The following is a 15,747-nucleotide window of genomic DNA, read 5'->3' on the forward strand; positions in this document are numbered from 1 at the left end:
GGGATCCCCCTGCACCAAATCATTACTAATGAGAGCCAGAGAGTGATTACTTACAACTTTAATGAAATTGAATTTTAATTTATAACCTTGGCTAGGAGAAGGAAGAAACATACACTGAATATTTGGGGGTGACAGGGCAAAAGTAAAAAACAGAAATCCAAAATATATGGATGGACAATGCATCCTCCTGGAAGAGAGAAGATAAAATTTTATCCTCAAAAATAAATTCATATTTAAGGAAACAGTTGTGATACAGTGAGGACTGAAGAAAGCTATTCTATATCACAGTTGATGATGAAAGACCTCAGAAAGAAAATGCTCAGATGTGTTTTCTCTGAACCATTTATAATGCTCAGAAAAAGGGGAATCTTTAGCTGATTCTCAAGCCATCACTGCCCATTATTTTAGCATGAAATCAGGAGAATGGTAACCACAAGCACCACTGACATATTCTAATCAAATAATCCCATGGAACTCTTTCTGAGCAAGTCTTCCAATTTCAGCACTGAGTGATTCACTACTGGAAGGAAAAGCATAATTAACATTAAATACTGGTTTCAATAGAATTCTGTTTCTCGCTGCTTCCCATCACTCTGGAGGTATCACTCTGCTATTTTAATACCCTTTTTAATATTGTAGCTTTTCTGCTGGTGCTACAGGAAGGCCTAGGGAGGTTAAGAAAAGTGGTTTATGAAGTTTGTCTCAGATATGGAAATGTGAGGAGAGAGAGGAAAAACGGAGAACTTGAGTGGAGGAACACAAAATGGATGAATAAAAGAGCACATGTGGCTCACGACACAGATCACACAAGTTTTGCAACTCAAAATATGAATCTGCAATTCGAGGATGATTAGGAAGGTGTGGGATGGGTTGTGGAAGGTCTGAGACACGGGGCTTGCAGCCAGGGTCACACCAATCAGGCGGAGTATGGAGAGGTGGTGAAAAATGCTCCGACTTTTGACTTTACATTTATTTTACAGAAGGTAAATCAATATCTCTTCACCCCAGTGCACTTGTGTCATATGGCTTTCTGTTACAAGGTGACCAGGGCTTGGACATGTCTCTTCTGAGCTGAAAACAGCTTAATCCAAAGGGATTTTTTTCTGCAAATATCTGAAGCACTGTACTACTTCATGCCATGGGGTGATGGGATCCAACCCAGTATTTTATGTGCAACTTGACTATCATCAATAGAAACTATTACTACTCAAATAGTGAAACATGCAAACTGAATGGGAATTCAGTGCTATTTGCATATATTAAACTATTTTGTTAAAAGGGGTAGTATTAAAAGAAGATTTGCTGGACAGGAGGAGATTTTCAAAGATACAGGGAGGGTTCTACTGGGAGAAATGTTATAAGAAGGGGTGGCTAATAGTGAAAGGTCTTCAAAAATGCTCCAAAAAATTATTTCCCATCGAAGTGTTTTGCGGTGCACGCTCATTTACCCAGCCTCACATGCCCTCACTGATGTTGGGAGCCGAAGCTGTTTCCTGCCACCACTGGAGGGAGACCTCATTCCTTCAAAGAGCTGTAAAACTTCTGCTGCCAGACTGCACTTCACTAAGGAAGACTGAAAAATAATCTGGAGAAATACAGCTGCTGAATTTGATCCAGGCTGGACACGGTGAATCACAGGTTCTAATAACAATAATAATGCAGCACGAGTGAAACAGTGCCAGATTAACAGAGGTGCTTAATGTTTCCACTCTGATCAATACTGCTCAAGTGAGTCTGCTCCAGGGTCTGAACTCAGTCCTGGTTAAATCCACCACCATTCCCCTCCCTCCTTCCTCGCCCCCTCCCCTCACTCTCAGGCTGTGCCTGCAGAAGCCATTTGTGATGTTAAATTCTCAGGCTGATATTTCCTAACCCTTTCTCTCACTGTGACCTTAAGTGTGACCAAAAAATATTTCCGTCACTGGCATTATTTTCATTTTCACTTAACCCCTACTGGCCTAGTGGCCTATTTTACAATCATTCAATTACCCCCACTGCTGCTGAAAAAAAACAACCAGGGAGAAAATAATTTTTTGGTGCACCTCAAGGTCGTTGACAGCAGGAGGATAGAGAGCCATCAGGCAAGGTCCAAGTCACTCAGGCACTGGTGGCCCAGTGACAAGTGCATGGATGTCCTTCAGAGAGGGACCAGGACGTACAACTCAGCTCTAAAACCCCAAAGCTTCTGCTGGTGGAACAAAAGAAGCAGTTCTGCTAGGAAAAAAAGAAAAAAAAAAAACCAAACCAAAAAAAGGGAGCAATTCTCCCCAATGCCATGTGACATGTTCCCAAAAGGATGATGTTGCACATGTCTGTATAGACACATTCTGCTGGGTGGTGACACAGATGTGTGTTTGCACATGTACACACTCACCCACTCTGCCCAAGTTACAAAACAGCATCTCAGCAAGACAAAACTCGTGATAAGAAAGAAATTCCTGTCTGAAGGACTCTCACATTTCCAGTAACAGTGAAGGGCCCACGGAAACTTTCAGCTCAGCTGACTGACTCTGGTTTGTGTTTTGAACTTTATTAATGACACGTGCTACCACCTGAGAGCTGCCTCCTCACTCCTTAACTAGGCTACTTCTAAAATTAGTGCAGAAAACAAAGCCTTTGTTGAACATATATTCTCATCACCTCCCCACGCAACTGCATCTGACACCTACAGTTGCAGCCAACCATGAGTTTCCTGTTGTACTCACTGAATGGGGCAATTTCAGAGTAAATATAGTTCAAACACTTATAAATCTCTAGAGTGAAATCCCTGCTGTGCTGAAAATAGGAGCTTCACCACAGATTTTGATAGTTTTTCAGTCAGTTTTAAAGTTGCTTTTGGTTCTCAGTGAGCCTTGTTACTGGCAAGGGGACGATTAATGTAATCTTACAGCGTGTGCCACCCTGTGTCTTCCTGCTGACCCACACGTCAGCTTCCATAAAGCACCATGGACTTCCTGACAGGAATCATCTGCTCTGCCCTCATGGCTTAGATGTGCTGGCTGGAGACTGAAAGATCCAGCTTGTGAACAGTGACCTAAGACATTAGAGAAGAGATAGGAAGGAGCAGGAAAAAACCCATAATCACCATCAGCTCCATTAATTTTACTGCAGGACAAAACCTCCCCCTGGTACAACCTGCTCGTTCCAGCCTAAGCACAGGTGCCTGTTCTGCAAGTCTGTACCTCCCATCTGCTTCAGCTCCAGCAGTGGTTCTGGCCAGTGCTAAGCATTTGTAAGGTGTCATCTTGGAGAGATAATTTATGCTCGGTATCCATGATTCTCATGGATTTCCTTAGGACTCCACCTGCAGGACTTCACACACTGCTGGAGTCTCATTATCACAAAATCTCCATATGCTGTTTTATAGCGGAGAAGGTCATGGCTTAGTTGCTGGAAGAACCCACTGTTCTGACTATCACCACAGAAATAGAAAGGGCTAAAGAGAAGAGCAATTCAAATCCCTATCCCTACTGCACAGTGCAGTTCAATCTTCCCGAGGCATACAAAGTAAATAGTAGTAATAAAATGTGATAGGAAAATCAATTGGAACAAATGAAGCACTGTCTGTGCTGTATTCCAGCTCCTCCGTCCCATTGTTACCGCTTTGATTAATAAACAGCAATCTGATAATGAGCAAATCACCTCAGCACCAGGATATGGGGAAGCTAATGCTGCAGGCAGCCTACAATGACAAAGCTGAATCTTCCCAGTGTAAGGTTGTGTTTGGAAGGTGCTGGGCTGGTCCAGGAGGTTGGGTCAGAGGAAGCACGACCACCACAGGACAGGCTCAGAGGGCAGAGCTCTTTGGGAGAGGAGCTGTTGTAAGCCACTGGATTTGATGTTATATTTATAAACGTGCACTTAGAACCAGGCATCAATTTTTCACATTCATTTAATAGAAGTTTACCCCACTGGCTTTCTCTAGGGTGCAAGAATGAAGGCAACAGCCCAAAATTGGCTCTTAAAACAGTATTTTAACAATACAGTAATGTTAGTGTAGGGAACTCCAACTAGGTCAGAGTTGATATCCAGCTTAGTTTCTTTCTGGCGCATATTTAGACGGAACTGCATGCTAATGGAATTGTGTCCATTTCTGCCAGGAGTAAATCAGTTTAATTATGAGTTATTCTTTATTTCTTACTGTGTTTATTTCTTTCCTGTTCTTTCCAAATGTTCCCATGACCATGGTTGGAGATTGCCTTGTGCAGCCCTTCCTCAGCAGTGTCCTAACCTGCTCTGGTGCCTTCCTGAGCACTCTGTTAGGAGTTACTCTGACTGCTGCTGTTTGAGCAGGGGGTTGAACTTCAGCAAGTGTCAGTGCCTGATTCTGTCTCCTTGCTGTTTTGCTAAGCCTTGGTAGATGCAATCACTGCAGGCTGTGCCAGAGATCCTTGTTAGTTCTCCACCTCTGTGAGCAAAAATTATCAGATTCACTGACATTTCAGACACAGAGACGAGGAGCAGTGTACATAATTGATGTGAGACCACTGATTGCAGGGAATTTAAATCAGAAGTAGGGATCTGTTGTCCAAAGAACTGGATATACCCAATACTTGTCATCAAGGAATGGTTCCAAGAGCTGACTGCTGGCCACGAGAAGGCTTTTCTACCAACATGGGAAAAAGAAATTAATGGGACAGGGGATAAAGGAGAAATCTTAGTTCTAAAGTGGAATTTTTCCAAATGCTACGGTGTTAAAATGGTTACTTTGGTAGTGCTCTGAAATGTCAGGATGGCTGCTGTATCTGAGGGAAAGACAGGTGGAGTAGTAGCTATTGCTGCTCAGATTGCAGCAATTAATTCACATATCCTCTGAAAACAGCAAGGGAAGCAAGCTACATCCCATGTCTCTTTCACATTCCATCCCAGATCCACTACTTTGCTCTACTTCCCATTTTCCCTGGTGGGAGCAGCCTGGTCCTGGCCCCAGTCCTGGTTCCTCATCCCTGGGGTGGTGTCCCTCCGTTCTGCACAGGCTTCTGACAAGGCTGCAGCGTATCTCTCCTGTGTTTCCCCCCAGAACCTCTCACCTGCAGGCTGCTGCTGCCCTGATGATAGGACTGGGGGCTGCAGGTCTTTTCCTGCCTTGTCTTTGCCCAGGCATAATGGGGATCCTCTGAAAGAGCCATCTCTCCATCTTTGTCTTTCTGCATCTGCACTTTGGAAGAAAATCAATATTGCTGTTTGTTGCTAAATTGTCAGACAGCTTTTGATGCTAATATCTGATGAAGCAGACATGCTGTTGTAGATAGTTACACTCAAACAGGTTCTCTATCATCTACCATCTGCTTTTAAAAGGTCTTTTTTTCCTTTTTTCCAGTGACTAATGGTGTATTTAACCCTGGAGAGCCTCTGATCTGAACATCAGACATTTCTGCAGCACAGGAACAGAAAAGAGGAGGTGGGGGAGGGAGAGTGAATGAGCTTCCTGTTGTTCTAACTTGGCTTACTGGTAGGGTTCTCAAATCAAACTAGAAATCTCACCACTTAAGGCAAGCCCCACTCAAACCCTTGATCCAGCTGCCAGATGGCATCACCTCCTCACCCAGAGTCTTGAGACAGAGCAGTGCAGCCCAGGGGGAGCCAGGCCGTGTCACTGGCCCATGTGGACAAGTGCCCTCAGTTCTCTGTCACCTGCTCCATCCATACAAAGACAGTGACAGCACCTTCTTCTTAAAGAAGCATTAGTTCTGCAGGTGAAATCTGCAGGGATGCCAGGCCTTCTGTTTGCTTCTGCAGCCTCAAAATTTACAAGGAATCAATGAAAAGTCTGTGAGAACAGATTCCTCAGTGTTTGGGTCCGGGATTGTCCCTGAGAGTCAGACAAGAGTTTTACAGAGATATCAAAAGTGATGCCTGGGAGCATGGCAGAATTCTGCAGTGCCTGAAGGATATGGAGGAAATCTCATGCCACAGGCTTTCAGCAGTGCCTTGGCTGAATTAGGTGTTCTTCCCAGGAAAGTGTTGGACAGAATGGTCAGCCCAGTTGCTGCAGGTTCTGTGTGGGCAGGACTGGCACAGCAGGGTCACTGTAACTCTTGCTGTGCCAGGAGGCTGTCCCAGGCACTGACTGTACTGCCACCCAAGCTGCCAGTGCTCAAGAGCCCCTATTCACTGTGCCTGAACCAAAATTCACACTGGATTTGGTCTCCAAAGCCAAAAGCCACATGGCCTTGGATCCATGGGAGAGCCTCCTTTTTGTTCTGCAGAGGAGTCTGGAAAAGCATAAGGTTTTCCTGGAATTACAGTTTCAACTGACACCTGTTCCTGAATCTTGTGGTGCTCTGGTGAGGGACCTCAGGGCTGCACACCCCAAATCAGCCCTTGTGGTACACAGGGTGCAGAGCAAGCAACTCTGGGAACTGAGCAAGCAGGAGAAAGGGGGGGAGACAACGTGACTTAGCAGCAGTGAATCACAATCTCCTGTTTGATATTGTGTGTCTCTCTGTGAGATACTGTTCAATTCTCAGAGCTGAACGAGAGCAAGGGAGACGGAAACTGCACCAAAGGGGAGCACATTTTCACGGTCTAAGCTGATTAAGGCTGAATGACTTGGAATACACAATACAAATAACTGCAAAATCCAAGAATGCTGCTCTCCCAGAAGCCCAAAACTCTTGTGTCTTGCTTTTCCAGTCTCCAGGGAACAGTTTAACTGCTGCTTAGACAGCCCAGCCCAGACAGAGCTGAAGAAGCTGAGAGAAGCTCCAGGGCTCAGCAGTGCCCGACTTCACCATTGTACTGAGCTCTCGAACCCTGGGCCATGAAAATAGCTTGGCACAAAGAACACAGAAACCTCTAACAGGTTTACAGGCATTTTTCCAGCTTTGGCATCTATCTCCACTTCAAGTTTGTAGGCACAAGCCTGCTTTGTGTGTGTTCCTACCCCCCTGTAAATTGTGCTGCCAGAGATGTCTGTGCTGCAGCCGGACCTGACTGACAGCTTTGCCTTCAGCCAGAATTCTGATTCAAAGGAATATCCAATTCTGTGTCATAAAGTTTGCATGAAATTTTTACCTGCAACAATTCCCCAATGTGCTGAACTGCATGATGCTGACTTATACAATACATCATTTTAGCAGCAGAGTTAAACAAAACGCAAAGCCAGACTCAGTTTGATTTTTCTCTTGTGATCACAGACATAATACCACATGTGAGAACTGTAAGCCATTACTTCCATTATTTTGTAGTATAAAAACATCAAATACAAGTGTTTCAATCTAATCAAATGTTTAAATGTAGACTTTTAAAACTATTTCAACTATAAAAATTAAAAATTAACGCCAAAATTTTCTTCAGATAAAAGATTGAAAGTATGTGAAATATTGAAAATGACTGCTTCAGTATTATTGAAATACTTTAAACTTTTAGAAAATGAAATGTTAGAATGGAAGAATTTCCACCGACATTTGATTTAGATGAAAACATGTTTTCTAACAAGACAAGTTAAAAAATTTCCAATTGCATTTTCTAGTGGGCAATTTTTCAATGACATTTTCAGAAGAACATTCTGCATGTGAAAAATTTTCCAACAAGCTCTTGTGAGCTCTTAAAGGCAAGAAGAACTAGTTTTCAAATAACCCATTTTGAAAGGCACTTATTATTCTATGTTTTACGCCTTTTACAGCAGAAGCAGCAGACCAAACATAAGGCAATTTTGGGCTTTCTGTTACCTCCTTTCTAACTTAAAATACAAATTGCTGTGAAATGTTCCCAGACCTCAATTAAAAACCATGAATGATTTTAAAATGGGTTGTGCTGAGAATGTTGCTTACCTTAGGTAGGGATGTACACCTGGGATCCACACACGGCAGCTGGGCCTGAGCTCTGGTGTCCAAACACAGCCTCCCGTTCCAACTCAGGTCTGCAGCTTGAGTCTCCCTCTTTAGACTGATTCAGAGAATGTATCTGAATTTTGGGGGTACCTGCAAATCCAGTTATTGCTCCCAAACCTCATATCATGTGCTGTCTAAAATACAGAAGCAACCAAATCAACATTAAACTTGTCCCATTCTAACCCTTTGATGAGATCAGGTGGAGAATCTGCTTGAGATTTCATTGTGACACTATTTACAAGGAACATTTACAACATTTCCAATTCCCACTTCGTTTTCTGAATTGTTCTTCCCAGTTTTTTGACCACACAATCCCTACTGAAGCTGGCTATGCCTGGTGGGCTTTTGTGTCTGTGCTGAGCCCAGGTTTGTGTAAATGGGATGTGCATGTGAGGAGGGATGTGGCCTAAGGTGATACCTCACAAAGAAGATTTAGCAGAATGGAAAATACCGCAACGATCTACAGCCCTGCACCTCCAATCTCCCAGTTCAGGACTTGGAATCCACACTGATTCCAGCACTCTGACATTCAGGGAAAACCATGGCCTCTTTTCAAGATCTGAAACAGTTTTTCAAAAGGTGCAGGGGTTAATTTCCTTCAGTTGAGAGGGAGAGCTCTTGGCTCCAGAGCAGAAGCATCTCCCAGCCAGTGTAAATGACAGTGGCCCCTTTTACTCTGTGGCTGTTGTGCAGCTCCACTCCAGCTACAGATCTGCTCTTGGAGTTCACACCCAGAAGGCAAGAGGGAACTGAGTTTTCAGTCCTTCTCCACCGACTCACAGAGAGATGAGGGTTATGCAGGCTACAGCACCCAGCTGTGCCATGAACTGCACTGTGCAGGGTCTGGTTGCATCACATGAGCAGGCAACCACAATGCCCTGTAGTGTCTGCAGAGCTGGGAATTTACAGATGCACTTGGATGTGAGAAGAAAAGCCTGTTCCATGTATCCATTCCTCTCTTGTTTCACAGAAATAATTAGATCTCTTGTTCTCTGCCTCAATCTCTACTTCCACTTTTCCCATAAGGTGGTTTAGCTGTCCTAAATTACAGATCAAAGAGCTAAATGCTAAAGGCCAGGCTAATTCTCTCGTTTCTTGCTGTAGTCTATGAAAACCCCAGACAGTTCAGAGGGCAATTCATCTCGCCCTCAGATAGCCATCTCCAGTAAGCCAGACATACAGCTCTTTGGAGGTGTATCTCTGCTCACTGCTAAAGGAACCTCCTCCAGAGTTTGGCATATGCCTTTCCTGTGCCAAAAGTGAAGTGGGACAAATCACATCTGCAGCTTTGTCCATGCAAAGAGACATACAGCTGTGGGGAGGTCACTGCAGAAACAACAGCAGCATTCTGAGATAGTCCATCCCCTCTGCCCCACCAGCCATCTGTTGCAGCCATTCTAGCAGATGGTAGCGATCCCTGTGGCACAGCCAGTGGCACACGGACATCCTCCGCGCGCTGTCCGGTGAGCAGTCAGCTGGTGGCTCCTGGAGGCATCTGATGCTGACCTGGCTGAACTTTTTGCTGAAGCAGCTGAGAAATGTTCCTGCAGTTCCTCCCATTGCTCAGCTGCGGACTCAAAAGCTTTCACAAGAGGGGCAGGAACAAACCACAGGCAGCTGTTACACAAGGTTGCATTATCAGGACATTAGGAATGAATGCAAAATGCCCCTGAAAGGCTTAGTTCTTCCAACTGATGCTTTCTTATTTCTGCTTGAGCTACAGAGGATCTCTGAAGAATCATCCAATTTGTTCTATATATACCCTAACTGGTTGTTATTCCTTGCCCTGGAGGGAGTTGAAAATTGTGTGTGTAGCCTGTCCTTTTCGTAAAGAGATTGCACATGGAAGTTTCCCCCTGCTTGCACAGTCCAAGCAGATGGCACTGGGCAGGTAAAAAGCTATTCTCTGAGAAGTGCTAGCTATGAACATTCTTTCAAACATTAATAACTTGAGAAACACAGCGGCAGCAATTAGATGTAAAGTGACATAAATTACTTCTTGAAGATTCCATTAGTTAAAAAATGATGTGCATAAAAGAGAAGAGCATAAAAGAAAAAAGAGCATCAAGTAAAAGCGCAATCCCACAAGCCAACATACACTGACCCAGTCTACCTGAGAGACACCCCCAGCAGAAGTTTGTTGCAAAGACTAGGGAGCAGCTGATCTAACGAAGGCAACCAGACCAGATGTTTTATTTAGATTCTGATTGGTTTATTGCCTGCTGCAAAAATCAGTCCACACCACCAAGATGGGGGACTGGGGATGAACACAGAAGCAAAAAGTAAATCTGTTATTAAATGCATCTTAAAATGGAGGGATATGGCAAGGAAAGAAAGATCTAAGGACAATGGGATGCACAACTCTTTATCTGTAGGTCAATTTTTATTGCATTTCAGATCAGCAATTGCGCGAGTCATTATTATCGGGTCAGTTTTATTGGATCAATTTGGCAATCTCAGTACAGCGTCTAATGTCGAGAGGAAAGGTTTCAAAGACTGAAGAGATTTAGGAGTCTAAGTCACACTCATGAACAGTGGAACTTAAACTCTCTGAGGACTTAAGTGCTTTTGAAAATGGGACATGGTCTCCTCAGCCCTATACACACTTCTGGAAGTGTGCATTATCCCACTTGGCCACAGCACAGCGTGGTGCTCGCCGGTCTCCTCGCTGTCAGCCACGGCACACAGGTCAAGGACTGAGTGGTTCACAGAAATTACTGGCTTATGAAATTCTCCTTTTCTTCTTCTCAGAATAGTCCCTCCTGTTGAGAGCAGGCATGTTGGCAGGCAGTGATGTCATAGAAAAATATTTCAGTGAAGAAACAGAGAAACCTGTTGTCCAGAGAAGGCACCACGGTATTTTCCATGAGTAAAAAAATGTTAAAAACTGAGAGATGTACAAATGAATATGATGCAGAGGCAGGGATAAACTAAATGAAATGTTGGCAGATCTGGAAAGATCTGATGTGCCACTGGGACAGTGAAGTCTGTTTTCCTGTAAGTGCCAGGACTACAAAGGAAACCTGCAAAACTGTTAAATAAAACTGGGGTTTCAAAAGGAAGGGAAAATTTTCATTTTAGTTAATGCCAGGAAGAATAGCTGTTTTCTTCTCTTTTCATTAAAATGGCTGTGGAGAAACAGGGCGACAGAGCTGCTCTGGCCATCAGCAGTTGTGCTGCTGTTGCTCCCAACCAGCCTCCAGCTTCCTCAGCTGGGTATGTTCTCACTTCAGGGGGGTGTGGGGCACATATCAATTCCACATCCTGAAGCCCAATCCCCATGCCTTATCCCTTTTAGGTTCCACTTATTTGGTCTCATCAGAAGTTTTCAATGAGATAAAAGAAATCCATATTTTGAACATAATAAATTACCCCAACCTCCCTCTCAAGGTCTTTGTCCTCATGTGTTAAACAGGTGCTGTCCCTTAAGAAATGCCAGCGGATCAGAAATTGTGGTGGTGGCTGTGGTCTGTCCCACAGCCTGGATCCCAGCATCTGAGACATGGGCTCTTCAACACAGCTCCAGTTCCATTCCAGACATGCATCCTGCCAGCAGGAAGTGCCCAGTCAGCAAGGGTGAAACAGGAGTGAGCTCTGGGCACCTCATCAAAGAATTCTGTGAGCCTCTGCTCCACCTAGATGTGTCATTTGCTCACCAAAGAGCTCCATGTTACTTATGGCTTTTTATAGCTGATCCTCATCTATCCAAATGGTTTTCCGCTGCTCTTCCCCGATCCTGTCTTTTATTGTCCGGATAAGATCCTCAATGCTGCTCCATGCCTCTGCCTCCACAGAGGCATAAAGGCAAGGCAGTGCTTCTAGTTCTTTCTCCTTCAGGCGGCACATCCGTAAAAACTCATCCTCAGCCTCTGGCTTCGGCAGCAGCTTCCTGGATCAAATGAGCAGACCAAAAATAAATGTCCTGCATTCTAAGTTAATCCTGTAGTCCCAGCTGTTCCATCAAGAATTTATTTTCTCCTAACTACATACAAGCAATAAAAGCAGTGAAGAATGCAGCTACTCCAGGTGTGCCCTCCCCCTACCTTCATGCTGCCCCCAAGGAGAAATATTTGCTATGGGGAAACAATTTAAGAGCATTGAATGGAGGGAGAGTGCAAATGTTTATGAGCTCTCCTCTTCCAGCTTGCATTACCTTAAGAAATGCTGTGGGAGTGCTGAGCATGGAGAAAACCACATTTTCTTTGGTCTCATCCTCCCACAATGCTCATTGCCACCAGTGACAGTGAAAGAGTGCCAGATTTGGGGAATTCCTGCTTTCTCCGGTTGTAAGATTTCAGGGAGGAATCATGGGAGGAAATAGTGCACATAGAAGTACCAGATGGAGAGGGATGAGGTTCTTTATTTCTCTCAGTGAGAACATTATTGGACTCAAGAATCATTCACTGAATAAGACGGAATATCAAATATGCAAAAGGTTTGATATGTTACCTGAACCTCTTGATGTTTTTCTCTGAGACTCTTATAAAGAGAACAATAGGATATATCTTGGCTTTGATTAAATCCTTTGTGCAGCTTATTCCAGCTTCCAGGAGACAATGCTTGTTCTAAAAACAAAGTCATAACAGTGTCACAAAGGAAATTCACTGCTGTGGAATCTCAAGATAATGGTATCTATCCCTTATGGGGTCATTTAGAAAGCTCTCTATTTACCATTGTACTGATTTAAAACCTTTTAATCAAATACATTTAAAGTCCAGCTCCTCCTACTGGTTTAAAACTAGTCAGTCAAATATCAGCTGAGCTTAACAGCTTTCCAAAAAGGTTTAAAATGGAAATGGATTGTTCTAAAGATGAAAAGTATGATAAAATACCAGTTTTACATAGAGACACAAAACACAGGCTTGCTTTTTGTTCAGAAAGAACATCCGATGCAACTACTTGTGAGAGAAAAAACCATCACTTTCATTCTCCTTTTTTTTCCATCAAATCTACTCTATTTGACATCAGATCTCTGTCTTGGGCATTGTTATCTTTCTTCTGTACACCCCTGTGTCTGGGTTTCAGGCTTCCCTCTCCTTTGTCTAGGTTCTTGTATCTCTCACTCTCTCGTGTATTCATATGTACTTATGATATGGAAAGGAAATGACTAAAGGATGGAGTACAGAAAATGAAAGGATACTTAACTGCATCTATGTGGGTCATCACAGGGAATGAGGGAGAATATAAAAGAATATGGCTGAGGATGGGAAAGGAAAGGAAAACAAGAGCACAAATAAAAAGCTATTTGGGGGAATAAATACAAATCTGAGATTGAAGGAGGGCAGGATAGAGAACATGCAACTTTAAATTGGTCCGTCTCTTATGCAAGACATGGCAGAGAGGTTCACAGAGAGCCCAGGGAAGGGACACAGAGGACTGGGAGCACCTTGGCAGTGACAGCCTCAATGTTGGCAGGTACAATACATTCGTATGTGTTCAGATTCTTTTCTCTGCTGAAGATGACAGTCTCCGTCCTTTGCTTCCTTAAGAACTCTTCCTTTGTTACAATATCTAGGAAGAGATGTGGTTGGGGATAGAATCAAATTTACAACAGCAGAACATGTAGAAAATATCCAGTAGTACTTCGCATGGGATGTAAGGATGGTTCAGGGAAGGAAGATGAGCAATGAATTGTCTTAACAGCTGCCTCATTTCTTCCATTGAATTCAATTAAAGCCTAATCTGATCACAGCTGAGCATCTCAGCTATATCCTACACCAATGAGTCCTTGGGCAATTACTACAACACTATGAAGGCATTAAATTAAAACAGTAAATACAATTCCAGCACCTAATGTTATGTAGTAACAGTTCAGGGATGGAGGATGCTGAGAAGTGCTAAAAAAAGAAGGTCTCCTCAGCACAGGATCCTACAACAAGGATTTAGTGTTCCAACACTTGTGTTTAAAGTTTCAAAAAAATTTGGCTTAGGTTGCAATGTGTGATACCAGCCCCCTTGTGAATTGCAGCTCCACATCAAAGCTTTTGTTTTATGTTGCAAGACAGGGGATATTTATTATAATACTTAACTTCTCAGGTTCTCTGTCTGGATGACTGTAAGGCTGCATACTATGCTGTGGGTATTCAATATTAGTGTAAAAATGAAACGTCAGCTCTGTTTAATGCTGGGTTGTATACAATCCTGCCCTGCGGCCACCACGGCACTGCGTACTGCTTTAATAGTAAATACTTAGCATGGAAGAAAATCAGTCTTTCCAGTAGATCAAATGCACAATCTTCACAGCTTGGATGAGACAGAAACCTAAAGTCGCTCTAGGGAAGATATGCCTCATAAGAGCAAATACTAGAAACAAATTAATCAAAATTTCACATTGCCTAGATATGCAGTATGCAAACAGTATGCAAACAGAAAGAGCACTCACAGCATTTCAGTCTCTGAGGGGCAGCCTAGCAACCACACAGCATACACATGGATAATATTTATAGACACAGAATCTCATAACCATGTGTACTGGCTGTCTCAAAAACATTCAAATATCCCAGATAGTCTCAAAAAGCAGGATTTACAGCTACACATCACTCTGATGTGACTTGAAGTACCTCAAGCAGCTCTCACATGTGCATTCCCCTACGTGTGCACGCATATATATGTTCGTATTTCCAACACTGAGGGTTGACAGTCATGGCCCTCTTTTATCCCATTACCTGGCTTGCATATGTTGAATTCCAGGGCACCTCCAGAGTTGAGAAGCTTCTGCACCAAGGGCTTGGCAAGCATGGTGGGGGTGAACAGTACAGGGCGCCTGCGCTCGCAGTGGATGGGTCTCACCAAGCTATAGGGGATCAGACTGAGCTTCTTATCGATTTCACTCTCAGAATCCAAATCTGAGCAAAGAACAAGACATTTATCATCTGAGTTCCCCTCCATCAATATTTGGAGAAAAAAAGGAGACACACATGAACCAGAAATGGCATGATTAGTCATACTGGTCCTCCTTCCCCTTTTGCTGGGGTTGTCTTTACTATACTCACAGCACTATGATGTCCAACCTAATACTAGATTCAAGTGCCTTTTGCTTTCAAGAGATTATTTCTTAACCTCTTCAACACAACATTTGCTTGGAGACTTTCTGCTTGTTAGCTTGACTTACTCTAAATTAAATGTTTTGGAGCAAAAGGCAAGAAAGCACTTAGGAAGAACTGCCAGTCAAACAGGACATTTCAGCGTCCTAAAGCTGCCCATGAAGGCTTAGTGGCCCAAGCACTTTTAGCAGAATCAGTTTTGGTCACAAATCCTGTTGAACTTTTGCAGAGTCAACCACAAATGCAAGACCTATGATACATTTCGTAGCCATGCTGTTCTGTAGATGTTTATGTAGGCCTTTGTGTCAGTGCTATGTGTGTAAAGGCTGTTTTAGATCTGCACCTTCCAGTTTATCAGGCAGCTGCTTCTTCCCTTCGGATGAGCTCAGTGCCAGGCCCGAGGGCCAGCCCGTGACGATGCGGACCCGCTCGTTGCTGTTCATTCGTTTGTATTTGTTCTCAGACCTACTGACAAACTAAAAAAGTGAACAAAAAAAAGAGAGATTTGACTCTCTTGCATTATTTACCCTCCCCATGTATTCATCAGCTGACACCCATTAACTATGAGATCTGAATCACCTGTGTCTATCAAAGACAGGACTCCATGGATCTGTGGACTGACTTCTAAGGCTCTTTAAATATCATAGATCTGTTTCAGAGCGGGTGTTAATCCCCTCTGGGATTTCTTGTTTTGTTCTCTGCTCTTAAGAGGCATGTTTTCCCTTCACAGAGCTCCCTGCTATCACCAGTACAAGCACTGATGTGTACATCATACCCAGAGTATGTGCACAAATGTATCACAAGTTATACCCAAACTGCCTCTTCTTTACAAGAGAGACTTAAAAACTCCCAAATGGCATCTTTTTACA

At 43.4% G+C, this 15,747-nt stretch overlaps 1 protein-coding gene across 2 annotated transcripts in view; it reads right to left on the minus strand.

The window, feature by feature from the left end:
• Positions 1–10,021: 10,021 nt before the first annotated feature.
• CARD11 (caspase recruitment domain family member 11) overlaps positions 10,022–15,747 on the minus strand; it is a 46,722-nt gene continuing 40,996 nt past the window's right edge. For both annotated transcript variants that reach the window (XM_048321225.1, XM_048321226.1), the window contains 5 exons: positions 15,222–15,354; positions 14,501–14,680; positions 13,222–13,346; positions 12,285–12,400; positions 10,022–11,724 (listed from right to left, as the gene is read on the minus strand). In XM_048321225.1, coding sequence (XP_048177182.1) covers positions 11,520–11,724; positions 12,285–12,400; positions 13,222–13,346; positions 14,501–14,680; positions 15,222–15,354 — 759 coding nt within the window. In that variant the 3' untranslated portion in view covers positions 10,022–11,519. The remainder of the gene's footprint in view (positions 11,725–12,284; positions 12,401–13,221; positions 13,347–14,500; positions 14,681–15,221; positions 15,355–15,747) is intronic.

Source organism: Corvus hawaiiensis, chromosome 16, assembly GCF_020740725.1.
Source record: "Corvus hawaiiensis isolate bCorHaw1 chromosome 16, bCorHaw1.pri.cur, whole genome shotgun sequence".
Lineage (NCBI taxonomy): Eukaryota > Metazoa > Chordata > Aves > Passeriformes > Corvidae > Corvus > Corvus hawaiiensis.